Genomic DNA, 17,581 nt, shown 5'->3' on the forward strand with positions numbered 1-17,581 from the left:
CTCATTTCGGTTCCAACATGGAATTGCACCTCATCCGTGCTGAGTCAAGGGCTACACGTGTTTAAATTTTCCTCTGCACTTCCCGATTGCCTTCAGCCCCGGCTGTCACACTTCTCCCTTCTAGCAACAGGGCCCAGGAGAATGGTTCTTGCAAATAGCTGCTGACACCGGATGCGTTTCTTTCCCCATCTGACAGGTGCGAAGCGGGCTCTCATTATTTGAGGGCCCCCCGCCCCACAGCAATTGTGAAGGTCATTTTACAAGGTCATGGCCATTTTCAGTCATTCGCTGAATTGCCTCATCGTGTCTCTTTTATTTTTCTAACACATTGTCCCTGTTTCGGCCAATTTGAGCTGATCTCCTTGGGTCAGGCAGGAGCCGTGTGCGTGGCTCCCGTGTTCCCAGTCGCCTGTCTGTGGACCAACCTTCTGTGGTCTTCTGTCTTGTGAACAGTGACTTCTGTATTACCAAGTACTTGCCATATTTTCTATGTCTTCGGGGCGTCTGATCTTGCTTAGGAACATTTCCGTGTCAAATGCGCTTAGCAACCCCAGAAGATCTTGCTGCATTTTTATGGATTTACTGAAGTCATTAATATGAGGCTTCTTACATAAGCACAAATAGGGATCCAGTTTTATTTTCTTCTGGGTGGCTAGCCAGTTGTGTTTATCTCATTTCTTAAAATTTCTAGCTTAGTGAAAAACAATAATTATGCATTAATGATTCCCCACTATGTTGGAATGCTACTCTGTATTAGTAACATTAAATCATCACATAGATTCACATACATTTCTGCATTTATTTATTTAGGGTACCTGGGATCGAACTTGGGACCTTGCCCTTGCCAGGTAGTTCTGTTTTTTGAGACAGGGCCTTGCTGTGTGGTGCGGGCTGGCCTCAAACTCACGACAGTTCTGCCTCAGTGCCCCAAGGGCTGAGATGGCAGGTGTGTATCAGCACGCCCAGCACAGTTTTTATAGTTGAATCATTTCCTATGCTGAAGAGCCCCTGTTTGATCTTCGTGCTCTTAGTGTCTGTTTTAATCTGGAGTTCTGGGAGGAGCTGGGTACATGCTTCCAGGAGCAGGCAACGAGAAAAGCCTTTTCTTTCTGTCTCCCTCAGTGGTGTTCACCACAGGGAGACTCAGTGTAAAACTACCACAGCACAGGAAGAAAGCCCTCAGTCCCCTAGGTCACTTTATGGAGGGGAATGCCCTTAAAGCATGGCCTGATTGTGTCACCTTTGCATACTTTTTTGTTTTGAGACAGTTTCGCTCTGTTGCCCAAGCTGGTCTCAAACTTGTACTCTGCCTGCCTCAGCCTCCTGAGTGGCTGGGACCACAAACGCCACCACAGAGGCTGGCCCTTTGCTCTGGTGTCAGCATAGCTCATCCGAGCCAGATTGGTAATCGGTGCTGCTGAATCACAAAGTTGAACTCCACAACGTGAGGTCAGTGGTTAGACGTGAGTGGGTTTCTCTGGGAAACTTCCTGGGGGGTGGGGCTGGCGATCCACACTGTGAGTGGGACACACTTAGGCAGGCGGGCACTGCATGAATTTACAGTCTACGAATATGTAGCAGAAGACAAGAGGAAAGAAAACAAGACAGCGCAAATGTGTGCCGGCTGCTGATCAACAGGATGTGAACTCAGGAAAGAAGGAGCACATCCCGGAAGAGAAATTTCAGGAGATCCCAGAGAGTGGGAGCCCAGCAAGGCTGGGAAGCTGACTGCCCCAGAAACCACTAAACTGACACAGGCAGGGAAAGCCATTGAGCTGCAGAGGCCCAAACAACCTCAAAGCAGAACACAGATGGAACAGTAGACCTGGGTTCCAAAAAAGCAGGACAGTTGAGATCTATACCTCAACAGTGTGGGTGGTCTTCAGGCCCATGGAGCCTCCTGGAGACAAATCAAAAGCTTGAGAAATTTCCAAGGATGTCATTCTGCAAAAGGAACCCAAGCTTGGACTGAGATGGGGCTTGGACTATTCATGACTTAGAACAAACTGTGGCTGCCCATTTTTCCATGGGCATGGTCTCCCCTGCTTATTGGAGAGGTGGCTGAAGAGAAGGACAGCTTGACAAGGTCAGAGCACAGGGAGGACTCCATCAAGGCACCGTCGCCACCCAGGGGAGCCTGCATGATGCCCTGCTGGTGTCCCCTGCCCAGCCCACGTGGAAGTGGCTATTTGGTTGCTAAACCCGCATCCTCATGGGATCACGGGTCTGACGAGAGGAAGGTCATTAGCTAAAGAGCCTCCAGTTCATGATCACAGGGGTCAAGACCCAACAGTGGCACTGGGCCCAAGACATCAAGCAGAGCGCAGTGCTCCTGCCAGGGGACTATCCCCTAGAGAAGGGGGAGCATGGTCCACAAATAGAAACATGAGTCACCCTACCTGCACATGAAAGGGCTCACACCCTACTTCCTGTAGTTACACTGGGTCACATGACTCACCCTAACCAATGTTACATTGGGTCACATGATTCATTCTAACCAATGAGCTCCAAGTAGCAGTGACATGATCACCTTTGGCACAGAGCAGTTAAAGGTTGTTGAGCTCACCCTGTCCTTCTGTCATGGTGACCTTGAAGGCCCCTGGTGAGATGCTGGCAGGGAGGACAAAAGGAGCTACCTCCCTGAGCATGTGTGGCAGGGCGCTTCTCAACCCTGTGTTACGCTTGGTGTGAATGCGTGCTTTTTTTTTCATGCTTAGCCAGCGGCCTCACTTTATTCAGACGATTTTGAATTTCCCACTAGCGTCATCATGGGACCTGTGCAAGGTGGTATTTCAGTTTCTTTCCTTTTATTTCTTTTCTCTGCTGTATCGTGATGCCTGGGACTTTATATGGAGCACTGGACAACAGAGGGAATGGTCAGCCCCATGAGGTGGCTTCCATCAGAAAAGAAAGTGCTCAGCGTTTCCAGCATTGATCTTTGAAAGGCGGCTTCTGAAATATTTTGGGAATCTGTTATCTGTTTAAACAAAGATTCCCTGTGCTTCCAGTGGCCTTGAGCACAGGCTGCTCAAATGGTATTGAACTTTCCTTTTTTCTGTTTTCTGTATCCATGGAAGGGACCACGTGGCATCTGTTCACGAGGACGCCATAATCCCATCCTCATTTCCCAGTGTGGCATCAGCCTGACATTTCTGGGATGCCCCTGATTAGGCGGACTCTGCTTACCGTATCTGGTCGGCCCGGTGCGCTGGCGCCCAAGACTCGCTTTGCCATGTTTCGGTGCCAGAGCCCTTCCGGCCTCCTGCACGAGTTGAGACTCTTTTATACTCTTTTATACTCATTTTGTGGGGGTTTCCCCTCATATTAAGGTTTGAACCCAGGGCCTTGGCACTGAGCTCCATCCTGGATCTTTTTATTTTGCACTTTGATGCAAAGTCTTACTAAGTCACTACAGTGCCTAGGCTGGGGTTGAACTTTGGACACTGTTGCCTCAAACTCCCAGCATGCTGGGATTACAGGGATGCACCACCACTCCTAGCTCATCTTACATTCAGTTTCCAGTCTCCAGCTCATGTATGACTGGCATTATTTCTTTCTTCAAATTGGTTCAATTTGAAGGCCTGTGATTTTCTTAGTGGGAAAGATTTGGTTGTGGAGTTGATTGATTTCATTATGATGGGAATTTTCAGATCACTCTTTTTTTCTAGCATCAGTTCTAAGAACGAGTATTTTTTGTTTTTAGAGAATTACCTATTTCTTTCAAGGTTTTTAGGTTTTTTTTTTTTTTTCTGGAACTGGGGATTGAACTCAGACCCTTGCGCTTGCCAGGAAAGCGCTTACTCTACTGAACCATCGCCCCGGCCCTTCTTTCAAGTTTTTACATGTTTTGGTTATAATTGTTTAAAGCAGTCCTGTTATGGTTTGTGTCTGAATACCACGCAGCCCCGCCCCGTCAAGCTTCATCCAGTCCTGGGGTGGGCTCTATAGTTCATGAATGCTGCACCGTCCAGTGCTGGGAATATGGGTGTGAGCGCTGTACGCACCCGGGGCGGGCAGCCTGCCTACAGCGTAAGGCAGGGTGAGAGGCTCGTCCTCTGCGGCTCCTCCCTTTTTGCTCTTACTTTTGCTGTCTTCTGCCGCCGTGAACTGCTGCCCACTGCCATGAGCCACCAGTCTTGGAGCCAGCTGAGTACGGACTGAAACCTCCACACACTGTGAGCTACATAAACCTTTCCTCTTTAATTTTGCACTTTGGGTCTTTTTGTCTCAGCAATGAGAGAAAAGTAACCAAGACAAATCTGTAGTCCATGCAGGCTGCTAGAACAAAATACCAAAGAGCCTGGGTAACTTACGAACTAGAAAAAAAGTATGTTTTGTCATTCTGGAGTCCGGAAGCCCATGGCCACTGCGCAGGTGGCGGGGCGGTTGATTCTGAGCGGGCGCCTGTGGCCAAGGCCTCTGGGCAGGAAGCGGGAGCCCGGTGGGGGAAGACGCGGCAGGACAACAGCCCTTGTAGGCCCTGAGGCTCTGTGCAAGGCTGCTAACCCCCTTCAGGGGCCCTCCTTACGATGGGCTCAGTCACCTGCTCCAGGCCACAAGTTTCATATGGGTTCTCAGGCTCCAAAATGCAAATCTTGAGGGGGACAAACATGTTCAAACCATAGCAATCTCCATCCTTCTTGTGTTTTCTAGATTTATTGTCCTCTAACTCCTGATATGGGAAGTCGGTATCTTCTCTCATTTTTATTGATAGGAGTTTGAGCAAGGCTTGACCGATTTTTATTTATTTATTTTCAAAAAGCTGACTGTTGGCTCAGTGGCTGTGTGTATTTTTTCCCTTAGATTTGCATTTCTCTTCTCTCCCTTTCTTTCTTTTTCTTTTCTTTTTTCTTGTATTTTAGGGAAGGGTCTACAGGGTCTCACTACTAGATTGGACTCATAGTGATCTGCCTGTCTACAGCCTCCCAAGAGTTGGGATTACAGGCTTACGCCACCATGCCAGTCTCAATTGCCATCTCAGTATGCCCCAGGGACGGGGCCAGCACGGCAGGCCCAGGGATCGAACCCCCGCCCGTGCGCCAGCTTGCAGATGCTTTAATCTGCTGAACTATTTGGCTGGCCCTATCTTCTCTCCCTTTCACCTTGTGTGTGACAGTATTTATACTTTATGGGAGTGACAGTCCCCTCAGTGGTTTTCAGCCAAGCTCTATCCCAATTTGGAGAGAACTGACATCCTCACTAAGCTGTCCTCCAGTCCACAAACACAGTCTGTCTCTGCACATTTGGGTCTTTGATTTCTTTAACGACACATGTTCTGAGGCTCAAATTCCCCTTTAAGCACTAATTTACTTTATTATGTAAGCTTTCATGCATCTCATTTTGCTAATGGTCCAATGTTTTCTAGTTGCCATTCCGATTTCTTCTTTGACTTTGGGTTATTTATGGTTCTTGTTGTTTGAACAAGTGGGAATTTTATACTTTCACATACATTGTTGTTCTTCACAGATTTCCATATTGATGGTACTGTGGCTAAATAATGTCCTCTGAAGTTGCCTGAGACTTGCTTAATTATCCAGTGTCTGGGAAAAGTTTCCATCTCTACTAAAAGGTGAATTTTGCATTTGTTGGAGGACGTTGCTCTGGGCCTCTACACCAGGTTTTAGTCCTGTTCAATTCTTCCACAATTCCCGGTTATTTCTCACACGACTCCGCTGTTCTAGAGAACGATGTGTGAAACACTCCCACTACCACTGTACCTTTGTCTCTTTCTCCTAAGGATTCCATCAATTTTGGCTTAAAGATTCTGAGATTATGTGTCACCAGGCAGTGTGGATCAGTCCACACACTTGCCAGCAAGACACAGTACTTGACATCTGAAGGAGGAGGAGTGATTTTACACAGCTCACGGTTTCAGGGGTCTCAGTCCATGGTTGACTGGTTCTAAGGTGGGAACGTCAGGGTGGAGGGGTATAGCAGAGCGAGGCTGCTTAGTCAATGGCTCCCAGGAAGCAGAGCAGAGAAACAGTGTCAGAAGGAAGGGACCACGGAACAGATACAGACCTCAAGGTCATGCCACTTGACCCATTAGACATGCGCCAAGGTGCATGTGGTGCCAAGGATCAAACCCCAGTCCCTGCACTTGCCTAAGAGGGTGCTTAGTCCACCGAGCTATGTCGACACCTGGATTTTAATGTCTTATAGAACTGGCTCTTCTATCACTCTGAAATGTTATGTCTTTTTTTGGTACCAGGAATCGAGCTCAGAACTTTGCACTTGCCAGGCCGACACTGTGTCGCTGAGCTATGTCCCTGCCCAAGGTACTATCTTGCATCTTTGCTGATTCTTATCTTTGCATCTGTGTCATCTTGTAACTATTTTAGACGCACTTGTTCGTTGCTTGTTTTGGTTAATGTTTTCTCATAGTTTGACTTTCATTTTCTTCCTATATCCCAATGTTATAAATAAAATACAGTTGGTTTTCTAAAAACATCTAATCTGGCAATCTGCACCTTGAAATCATAGCATTTGATCCACATACACTATATTTCACGGGATTTCTAAAATATTTGGCTTCAAGTTTTCTAATGATGTATCTTGTCCTAGATGTTTTCTTAATTGCTATTGTTTTTGAACTCTTCTCAGTTTTTTGTTTTGTTCTTCCTCCCTTAGAATAAGCACATTCTGTCATTTCATGTTTTCTTAATATTAGTATAAAATATGTATCTTCTTCTACTATTTTCATGGTAATCTGGAGATGATAAAAGGTGTCCCCCGTGTGACGGCGCGTTACTCAGCAGTTGCTGCTTCTTGGATGACGTGAGTGCTGACTACCCTTTATTTCCTGTGTGCAGTTCTGTCACGCATGGCCCCTAAGATTGGGTCGCTACCATCCAACTCAGCTACTATGAGGACTCGGATCTAAAATGCCCCCAGAGCGCTCCTGTGTGTGGAAGGTCCCTGAACTGTGGGGCGCCACCCGCGGCCTCTCAGAGCTCTAAAGCTCCTGGAAGCAAGCGTGGGTCAGTCTTCATGACCTTGTCTCCTCGGATCTGAAGCCAAAAGCACAACCCATGAAAGAAAAATCATCTGGGCTTTATCCCAACGATCTGCCCTTCGTAACTTCTCTTTAGTCGAACGCCTTTTCCTGTCTAACTTCACTTCTGCAAGTTGAGTTTGGAGTGTTGTGCTGGCGCTGCTGACGCTTCACTGGATAGATGGTTTGCAAATAGTTCGTCTACGTTTAGCATTGAAATCAATGAAATCAGTAGCACTTACGTTCTTCGAAGAAGGCTCTAGTGTTTCCCCCAGGGGTAGAACTGCTCCATCTTCCTCTACTGAAAAGTCTCTTTCCCTCTTCAGAGTGCCTTTGCACCTGTCAGGAACCGCGGGCACCTTGGCGAGGTCTGTCTCTGGCTTCCCCATCTTGCTCCCTGAGTCTGCGCTGCCCCCTCCCCCAACACCACTGTCTCCATTACTGTAGCTCTGCGACAACTCTGGAAGTTGGCTGGGAGATTACTCCCACTATCATAAGTGACTACTCCCATTGTATCTTCTCTTTAGTCAATGCTGAGATTATTTGCCTTTCTAGATAAGTATTAAGCACAATCTGTCTATGCCAAAAAACCAAAACAAAACAAAACCTTCCAGGAATCTTTGTTAAGAATGGTGTGAAACTTGTAACGGGTTTGGGAAGACCAGGCCTCTGCACTATTTGGATTTCTCAGTCTGCAAACGTATACCATCGATGTAGATTTTTTTTCAAGGATGTTTTGTAGTTTTCATCATGTAAATCCTGCACATCCTTTATTGGATTTGCATCTAAAGTTTGCATTTTGAGGGGGAGGATTTGTAAATGGTACTATATTTTTAAATTTTGGTGCTCACACTTTTGTTGCTGATAAACAGAAATGCAATGTTTTTTGGTCCTGGGAATCCAACTCAGGACCTTGCGCTTGCCAGGCATGCACGGTGCCCCAAGCTATATATCTGGCCCTACAGTTGATTTCTGTCTGTTCACCTAGTGTCCGGGGTCCTCTGAACTCACAGAGTTCTAGAAGTCCTTTTGCGAATTCCTTGGGATTTTCTATGTCAGTTCTCGGGTCCTGGGCACACAGGGAAAGTATCCTTTCTGCTTTCACCTCTGACGCCCTTTGAGAGTCTCTCTCCTTGTCTTCTGGCTAGACCTTCCCGCACTCTGGAGTAGAGTGGCGAGCACAGATGTCTGGCCTTGTGTCCAACATCATCTGCTTTTTACTTTTTTTTAATTTTAAAAAATCATTAGTTATTAATTTATTTGGTACAATAAGTTATTGTATAATTCATTTGATATACGTAGCTTGGACTCCTAGTGATCTTCCTGTCTCAGCCTCCACAGAGGTGGGATTACAGGCATGTGCCACCCACCACACCTGGTTTCAGTGGCCGGCATGCGGTATTGTGGCTCGAACCCAGGTCCTTGCGCTCGCCAGGCACGTGCTTAGACTGCCAAGCTATCCCCCCAGCCGTGCTTCTTATTCTTCAAGGGTTATATTTTTTAGAGCAAGATTAGGTTAGCAGCAGTACTGAAGAGAAGGTACCAAGAGTTCTCATCCCCAGCCTTTTCCCCAGAGCCAAAACCGTCCACCTGACCTGCAATCAGGGAATTCACACTGACACAGCCATGTCACCTGGAGCCCACAGATCACATTAGGGGCCGCTTTTGGTCCTGCGCGTTCTATGGGTTTGGACATGGGTCCGGAGTCATGGACCCACAAGTGCACTGGCACACAGAATGGGTTCCTGGTCCTACGCATGCTCTGTGCTCTGCCTAAGCAACCCTCCCTTTCTCTACCTCCTGGCAGACGCTGGATCGCTGCCCTAGCGTTGTCTTGTCCTCGTGTCTAGAATTGAAATTACACTGCACAAAGCCTTTTCAGATTGGCTTCTCTCACGTGGTCACATGCATTTGAGGGGTCCTGGAGTCTTTTCCTGGCTCACGAGTTCATCTCTTTTTCACAGCAATGTCTCTCTGTCGGGATGTAGTGTAGCCATCGACCAACCGCAGTGCATCTCGGTTGCTTCCAAGCTCTGGCGATTACGAATAAAGCTGTCCTGCGCGTCTGAGTGCAGGCTCTGGCGTGGACAGAGGTTGTCAACTCCCTTGAAGAAGCACCCAGGAGCGCTAATGGTTGGTTTGTATGGTAAGAGTGGCTCAGCCCAGCTGTCTTCCCCAAGTGGCTGCACCGCGAGTTTCTGTCACTCCAGCTTTCCCATGGTGTCCCGCGGTGTGGTTTTCTGGATACAAACCATTCTCGCCCCCCGTGGCAGGAGTGGCTCACTGTTTAAACCACATTTCTCAGAAGGCTTGGGAAGCAAGCACCTTCTGTGTAGCTGTGGTCTCCCCATCTTTCTGCACAGAGGTGTCTTTGGCCCATTTTTTAAATCGGGTTGCTCATTTCCTTGTTGTTTTGTTTGGAAAGATCATCTGTTTCACATCCTAGTCCTTTGTCACGATGGGGTGTTTTGCAAACCACCTCTCCCATTCTGTAGCTTGTCTTTTTACAGAGCAGAAATTTTAAATTTTAATGAAGACCCGCTTATCAATTTCTCCTTTCATGGCTTGCGCCTTTGATGTATTTAAAAACTCATCATTAAACCAAGGTCGTCCAGGTTTCTTTCCTGCCATCTTCTAGCAGTTTTAGAGGTCTGCATTTTACATCTTGTCCTGCGATCTGCTCTGAGCTGCTGCTGTAGAAAGGTTGCAAGGAGGGGCCGGCCAGACAGCTCAGCGGACTAAAGCGCCTGCTTAGGCAGACGCAGGAGCTGAGGGCTCGATCCCCTGCATGCCGAGCCAGCCCCGCCCCCGGGGCACGCTGAGCGGTGACTGAGACTGGGCGTGGTGGTGTGCACCTTAATCCCAGCGCTTGGGACGCTGAAAACAGGAGGATCACTATGATTCTGATCTGTATAGTAAGACCCTGTAGACCCTGTACTAACTACATTAAAAAAAAAGAAAAGAAAAGAAAGGCTGTGAGGCCTGTGGCCGATTCCTTTTTTCCCTTTTGCATGTGGCTGTCCAGTTGTTCAGCACCATTTGTCTCCAGGGCTATTTTTTCCCCATCGTGCTGCCCTTGCCCCTCGGTGGAGGACCAGCCGACTATATTTATGTGGCTCTATTCTGGGAGTGCTGTTCTATTCTCTTCTGTTCTATTGATGCGCCGCTTCTTTGCCAACGCCACACTGACTTGTGTAATCTGCTTTTAAGCCCACTTATTGAGGCTTGCGCTTTGGTTATTCTTTTTTTCTAATTGCTTCTTTTAAAATTTCCTGTATCTCTTTAATAGTTTACAGACATTCTTTTATTTCTGAGCATGGGAAGTACAATTGTTGAAAGGCTTGTGGTTTTCGACGAGCCCCTCCGCCGGAGCCCCTGCAGAGCTGCCCCGTCTGTGTCGCCCCCACCCGTCTGCTGCTCCTCTGTCACCGACGCCTTGCCGCCAGCTCTCTTCAGCTGTGTGTGGACACAGTGTGCTGGATCCATGGGAGAGTCACCCCCTGAGGTCTGGGGGGACAAGGTCTCTTTGAGGAAGGAAGCATTTGCTGCTGTCACTTGCCAGGGTGTGGGGGGTACTGAGTGCAGCCCAGGAATTAGGGGCCTCTCGAGCCCCAAAGACAGACTCAGCTGGGAGGGCTGGTGTACCTCTACTTTTGTAGTACAGGAATCAGAGCAGGGGATAGTGAGGAGCTGCGGCAGGTCCCCCATGAGGGAGAGCGGGGTGTCCCAAGCCATGCAGCCCTCCTATGCCCAAGCCTGCAACGTGGAGGCCAGTCCTTTGTCCTCTCTCTCCCTGCCCAAGCCTGCCCCCGTCTGCACTGCCCCCATCTCAAAGCCAGGCACCAGGTGCTGGCAGCCAAGCCTGGCCCTTCTCCCCTGACCTCACCACTGTTCTGGCGAGGGACACCAGAGGAGGGACAGCAGCTTTTTAGAAGCTCACTGTCTGCTTCCCAGAGCCCAGGGAGAAGGGGGTGCATGTGTGCAGCATGTGGAGCAGGAGAGGACCCCCAGGGCTCTCCCAAGGGGTCCTCACTGCACCCCAAGAAAGTACCGTCTAGATGGAGAGGCAGTTGTGTCTCCTCCTGTCCCTACCCTTTTCCTGATCTTTCTCTGCACCAGGCCCAAAGCTGGGGGCTAGGGGTGGTAGTGGAAGAGTGGGGTCCCCCCTGTTCCCCCAGACCACCAGAGCTGGGACCGAAGTCCTTGGGGATGTTGCAGGGGTTGCTACTCATAGCCCTGTGCCTGGAAAGTGGAAAGATCAGGACCTGGGTCCACGCGTTGGAGCTTCCTGCTGTGGCCGGCCAAGGGGCCAGCACGTGGAGCCTGCACCCATGCGGTCCCCAGTGGCTTGGGACTGCTTCCACACACATGCATCAGGGAGTCCCCTGCCGGATCCTGGTCACCCTCACACACTCAGCTGGAAGCCTTCACCTTAGTCTACTGCTGTACTCGAGCTGAGTACCACAGACACAGTGACCCACAGGAGGAGCTTCCAGGGCTCCAGGGTTGGCTCTGGAGCTGCAAGCCCGAGCCCAGCACTGACATGTGCCCAGCATCTGGCCAGGGCTTCAGGCCACAGCGAGACCTGCCTGGGGTGTCAAGCAGCAGGTGCTAGCTTGGGTCCCTCTTCTTCCTATGAAACCCCTCACGGCAGCAACTGGTGGCCTCACCAACCCTCATGGCCTCCCAAGGCCCTGCCTCGAAATGCAGTTACACTGTAAGCTATGAACCTGGGCACTTTGTGTCTAACTGTAGCACCTCCACAGTCTGACTGACACATGGGAAAATAGGAGGGACCCGGCAGAGAGGACACGGCTGTCGCTGACCTGCTCACGTGTGGCCCATCCCTCCCCACCCACCTGCTCTCACCGTTGGACCTCTGCGGCCCTTGGGATGAATGAATGTGGCCAGCTCCCCCGCCGCCCCGGCTGAGACTCCAGACCCTGTTCAGTGGGGCAACAAACCATGAATCCACAGGACCCTCCCGAGGCACACGCATGACATCAAAGCACACTGGAGACCCCAGGACAGTGTATGTGACACTCCTTTATTAAAACCTAAGGACATCTTTATAAAAACTACGTATATAAAGACAAAAGCAGCGTTAACAGCGGTCAGTGTAAAACACGTCATTGTCACAGAGGAGGATATTAGTAGGAACAGTATTAGTTTTTTGGTTTTCCCGGTTACCAGCCATCTGTGACCCCTACCTCATCACATGAAACTGAGGTTTCCAGCACAGAGGGGCGACCCCACCCCCAGACCTGCACGCCCTCTTCCCGCTGGCCCTGGGGAGACCGTGACCTTTTGGGGGAGGTTTCCTGGCCTGTGGAGGTAACTGGGTGACGAAGCCCTCACCCTGGCCCCACGTGCTCACTGCACGTCACCCAGACACCCACTGGTTGGGGATGCGACTGTGACACAGGAAACAGGGGAGGAAAAGAAGCCACTGTGAGAAACCGAGGCACATCTAAGGAGAGACCCTCTTGGGCCATGAGCTGGGTGCTGCGGCGGCCATGGGACGGTGGCTCGGGGCCCAGGGTTCCGGGTCAGTGTGCTGCAGTAGGACCCTGCCCGCTCTGCAGGGCAGCTCAGGGTAATTCTGCAGGGACCCCAGAATCCTGTTCCATTCATGTGACAGCACTGTGAGTGGGGCCCGTCTGGCTGGCATCCCCAGAGCCCTGAATGTCAGTTTGTCAAGGGCAAAGGGGTCAGGGATCTGATTTAAAAAATAGGAGTTTGGGCTACAGAGTGACGAATGGTTAAATCTGTTCACTCACCAAGCGTCTGCCTAGCACCAGCTCAGTCTGGTTCCTGGACCAGAAATGGGTGGGGCCAGGGAGGGTGTCAAGGTCACTTTCACGGGTGGGATGGGCAAGGGCTCCTTATTCAGGTACAGGTGTGGTTTCTGGAAGGTACAGGACATGACCTCAGCTGGTGAGGTCATGTGGCCCTTGGACCGCTCAGGTAGCCCACGGGGGCCAGGCAGATGGGAGACCTAGCCCCCAGAGGTTCCTGCTGCTCTTCCAATCCCAGATTTTCACAGCAGATGGGGAGGGAGACAGTGTCACCATCCTGTCCCTGTGCCCAACCTGAACTGCCTCAGCAGAGACTCTTCACTCCACTCCCCAAGGGGCAGTGAGCTGAGCTGCAGAAGCCAGCTGGGAAAGATCACCAAGCCTGCTGTTCTGGGCACTGTTTCCTCTCGGGCCAGCCTCCAGCCAGCCCCATGAGGGGGATGCAGCCGGACAGGGACAGGGGACAGAGGGACACCAGAGTGAGGCCACACCACAGCCCCACTGTTTGGCGTGACCAGAGAGGACTTCTGATGGGGCCTAGAGCCAGGGCATCTCTTGGCTGAGGAAGACCACACCCGTTCCTGCCTCAGGGGTTTCCTGGTGCTGACTGGTGGGGGGACCCAGTGCTGTGTCCCCGCTGTCTCAGAAAGTGCCTTGGACCCAGGAGGGGCCAGGTCTGCCTGCCAGTCACAGGCGCGCGTGTGCGTGTGTGCGTGCACGTGTGCACACATGTATGCGCGTGCATGGGTGATCTTGTGCTAAGGCCCGCTGCACATGGGTGAGCCACTGCGTGTGAGCAGGCTCCTCTCTGGATGGGACCACAGCCCGGATGATGCTGAGACTCTGAGAGACACAGCGACGGAACCATGTGCACACAGGGACCGTGCCCCGCGCGGGGGAGGAGTCACAGACAGCGAGCTCAGGACCGACACGTGCAGCCCTCGGCAGCGGGCGCACTGATGTCTTCTTGCCCTGCTTTCTTCGGGATTTTTATGCTTATCACTGCTGATGATAAGTGACAGGTGGGGGGCCAGGAGCAGACAGGAGAGGGGAAGAGCAGGAGGCTTGAAAATTCAGGCCCGGACACTGCCCAGAGTCTCCCCTGGAGCGCGGCTGTGCCCTGTGTTGGACTCTCACGGACCCGCTACTGACTGGCTTGTCCCCAGGACTTTTCTGGTCCTGGGAGCTCTGAGGAGCTACAAGTGGCAGGGGATCCCAGGAGGCTGAGGGAGGTCGGGCCACCGGCCAAGGCACCCACAGGGAAGCAGCTGGGCTGGAGCCGAGGTCCCCTCCAAGGCCCTTGGACCATCAGCTCCAGAGGGGACTTTCAAGACCTCTGGTGGCCAGGGACTCCCTCGCAGAAGGTCACAAATCCAGACGGATGCCAATCAGCAGGGTCAGCCCTGTGTAGTGACAGTAGGCTCTCAGCTCCCATCCCTGTGCCCAAGGGGCAGGGGACAGGTCAACAGCCCATGCTTGACAGGGGAAGCATCGCTGTGTGCACCATCCAGGTACATAGGAAGCCAGCAGCCTCTAGGCACCTGGGCTGACTCCTGTCACTAATGGGGAAACTGAGGTGACAAGAGCACAGGCATGGCCTGAGGTCACACCGCTCTTAGCAGCAGAGCTGATGCCAGGATCCGGACCTTCAGCACCCCAGTCCCAGCCCAGGCTTGCTCCGACTCCCGTGGTTCCCACAGGGGTGTGGGCTAATCCAGCTGGGCTGTCCTGGGACATTGCTGACCCACAGGGATGCAGCCCTGGAGCATGTCCTAGAGTGCTCTGCACTGAGGGGAAAGGACATCATGCCCCTCCTTGCCCCAGACCCCAAGCAAAGCCACACTGTGTGCACCAGACCACCTGAGTGCCACAGGGCTGGCTCGTGGGTGGCCAGAAAGGGTCCTCAGCAAGGCTCCCGACAGCTGTCCTTGTCCTCAACAAATGTCTCGTCACCATCTTCCTGCCCCGCCAGCAGCGCTGATGGCTGATCTGTGTGGGTATGCTGGGGATGGCCCTGTCACTACACAGGCCAGGAGGGACACCGAACTAAGAGCTGGGATTCCAGTCTGCTAACACGGGGACAATGAGCACATCTACACAGGCAGTGTGGCCTGGGGGACCCCTGTGATCCTCCCGTGTGCATCCTGTGAGGGTGGATGTTACAGGCAGCGAGATCCATGTGGAAGCCCTGCGCTACAGAGGGTGGAATTCTAGAACCTTCAGCTTGGGTACCCAGCAGCCTTGCCACCCTGTCTATAAAGATCCCATTTGTTTCTCCCACCAGCTGGCAGGACCTCCCGTCCCTGTCACTGCCTGGAACATGGTGCTACTGAGCCAGCATGTGTGGGTGGACAGACCCTGGAGCAGTGCTAGGAATCTGGGTGACAGCTCCCTGCTGGGCAGGTTCTGGAGATGCCCAGGTATAGCAGGGAGCTCCTGGGCCGCAGAAACACTTCTACGCAGGTCTCTGTGGGCTGGACTTTCAGTACTGCACTTCTGAAATCAAACTCAGGCTGGCCTCCAAGCCCGAGGTCCCTGAAGCCAACCCAAGGCTGGGCCCTCCTGGCCACAGGACAGGGCATTTGTCTCCACTGTGAGCTGCTTCCGAAGCGCTCAGTCACGTCCGCCCCCCAGGGGCTGTGACAGTATATGTGAAAGCACCTAACCTGGTGGCTGCCCTGTGGCTGTCCATGACTCATCTTTTACTCTTGCTGTCACAGGAACAAGTTCTACAAGAAACAACCCTTTCTGCTGTTCCAGTGCCTCCCCTAGAGCTACCTGAGCCACAGCAAGGCTGTACCTTGGGCCCTGTGCCCGGCCATTCCCATCCGGCTTGGGGCTGCTGGCTGCAACAAGAAAGGACACTGGCAGCAGCCCCCAGCCACACGGGGACCTGTGCCACAGGAGCACTCCCAGGGGAACGCCAGTAAAAACCAACAAACAAAGGACAGCCCAAATCACACACGCACACGCGCTCACACTCAGTCCTTGGGCAGAGAGGCCCGAGGGGCACTGTTGGAAGGAGAGGGGCAGGGGAAGCTTCGGGGTGTAGACCATGGGTAGGCCTCAAGGTCTAGGCCCCGTCATCCGAGCCCACGAGTCACCTCTCAGCAGCCACCAGCCCCAAAGAGAACTATTGCTTGCAGACAGGAGGCTCAGAACCTCCTGGCATCCCCGGTCCCCACCCCTGAGTTTACTCTGAATCTTAGAAGTCCACGGAAGAGGGTTCTGGGCACAGGTGGCGTTTGCTCTGCTGTCACCGCTGCGATCGCCGCCACCTCGGCTCTGCCTGGTGTCTCTGCTGAGGTCGTCCTTGGAGGCTGCGCCGAGTCCTTCCCATCCTGCCTCTCCCATCCTGAGGCACAGCAAAGGGGTTTTCTGGGGAAGCAGAAGGGAACAAAACGTCACCCAGTGTCTCCTCGAAGGGACCTTGTCGAGGACCCTCTCCAGGGCCTCACCGCCAGGAGGTGCCAGGCGTTCTGTGAACACAAGTCTGCAGTCTCTCTGGTTCTGAAGAGCAACAGAGTCCCCAGCTCAAACAATTAGGCAAAAAGTAAAAGCAGAGTCAAGGCTGGAACGGACCAAGCCACATCACAATTAGGTGCAATAACCTACACAGAAAATCTAACGGAATCAACAGGTTAGAACAGAGAGCACAGGACAAAGGCACAGGGGTGTCTTGGTCCAAGAACAGTACTGGCCACATCCTCGATCGCAAACTGAACTGGACAAGAACATCTTCCCAGGAGGCCAGCACTGAACTCAGTGATTGAATTGAATTTGATTTAGTTCTCAGCCAATTTGGTTTGTGACCAGCGTTGAGGACAGAATCAGGCTCGTGAACCAAGGTATCACTGTAATTTCTGATCTGTAGGACAGCTGATCAATTTATAAAACTCAGTGGTGTCCATCTGCCCAAGCTCCACTGCGTGATTCAGGACAGTCCCAGCTAACGCCCGTTGCTTGACACAATTTCTCCCCTTTCTCCCTCAAGAGTATTTGGATTTGAATGATAAATTGTATGGTCATCTTTGTCATAACAAGCTAAAGACTGTTGACAAGAGGTACAGATGTCATCTGTGGATATTAAAATCCATTCCATATCTTGGAATCATACCACCATCCAGAAGCAAGGTGAATGGGACCAGAGAGATGGCTCAGTAGAATAAGCGCTTGCCTGGCAAGCTCAAGGGCCTGAGTTCAATCCCCAGTTCCAATCATTTCTCAGAGGCAAGGTGAAGACACCTGTGTGCACCTGAACGGCAGTGAGCAGGGCTTAGACGACAATGACAGGCCCATGGGAATCCTTACAGCTTTGACTGGCAGAGGCAAGTTGCAAACAAGACAGTGAGGAACAGAATCACAAACCCCATTTGTGTAGGCACCATAAATCCCCGAGCTCATACCCAGGACAGGCAACTGCCCAGCCATAAACACTAACCTTCCCATATTCCTTTGCAGACAAGGGTGGTCACATGACCCAGCACAACCCATGGTGTGGAAGTAGAAGGGCACTGGGCTGGAAAGGTGGTCACATGACCCACTGCAGCCAATAGTATGAAAGTGGAAATTTACAGGGCTACAAGGGTGGTCACATGACCCAGTACAGCCAATGCCTTTGAACTGGACATCTCCTGGGCTAAAAGAAGGCCAAGGTCATTGTTGGTTTTGATATATTGACTGGGACTAGAAAACAACTGGTGGGGCGGGGAAGATGACTCAGTGGAATAAGCTTCCCTGGCAAGTGTAAGGGCCTGAGTTCAATCCCTGGTTTCACCAAAAAAAAAAA

General features: G+C 51.6%; 1 protein-coding gene across 2 annotated transcripts in view; it reads right to left on the reverse strand.

Moving 5' to 3' along the window:
* Nucleotides 1-12,021: 12,021 nt before the first annotated feature.
* Nucleotides 12,022-17,581, reverse strand: part of Shisal1 (shisa like 1) — a 95,584-nt gene continuing 90,024 nt past the window's right edge. For both annotated transcript variants that reach the window (XM_023702504.1, XM_023702505.1), the window contains exon 5: nucleotides 12,022-16,170. In XM_023702504.1, coding sequence (XP_023558272.1) covers nucleotide 16,170 — 1 coding nt within the window. In that variant the 3' untranslated portion in view covers nucleotides 12,022-16,169. The remainder of the gene's footprint in view (nucleotides 16,171-17,581) is intronic.

This window comes from Octodon degus, unplaced genomic scaffold (assembly GCF_000260255.1).
Source record: "Octodon degus isolate 3935 unplaced genomic scaffold, OctDeg1.0 scaffold00153, whole genome shotgun sequence".
In the NCBI taxonomy this organism is placed as follows: domain Eukaryota; kingdom Metazoa; phylum Chordata; class Mammalia; order Rodentia; family Octodontidae; genus Octodon; species Octodon degus.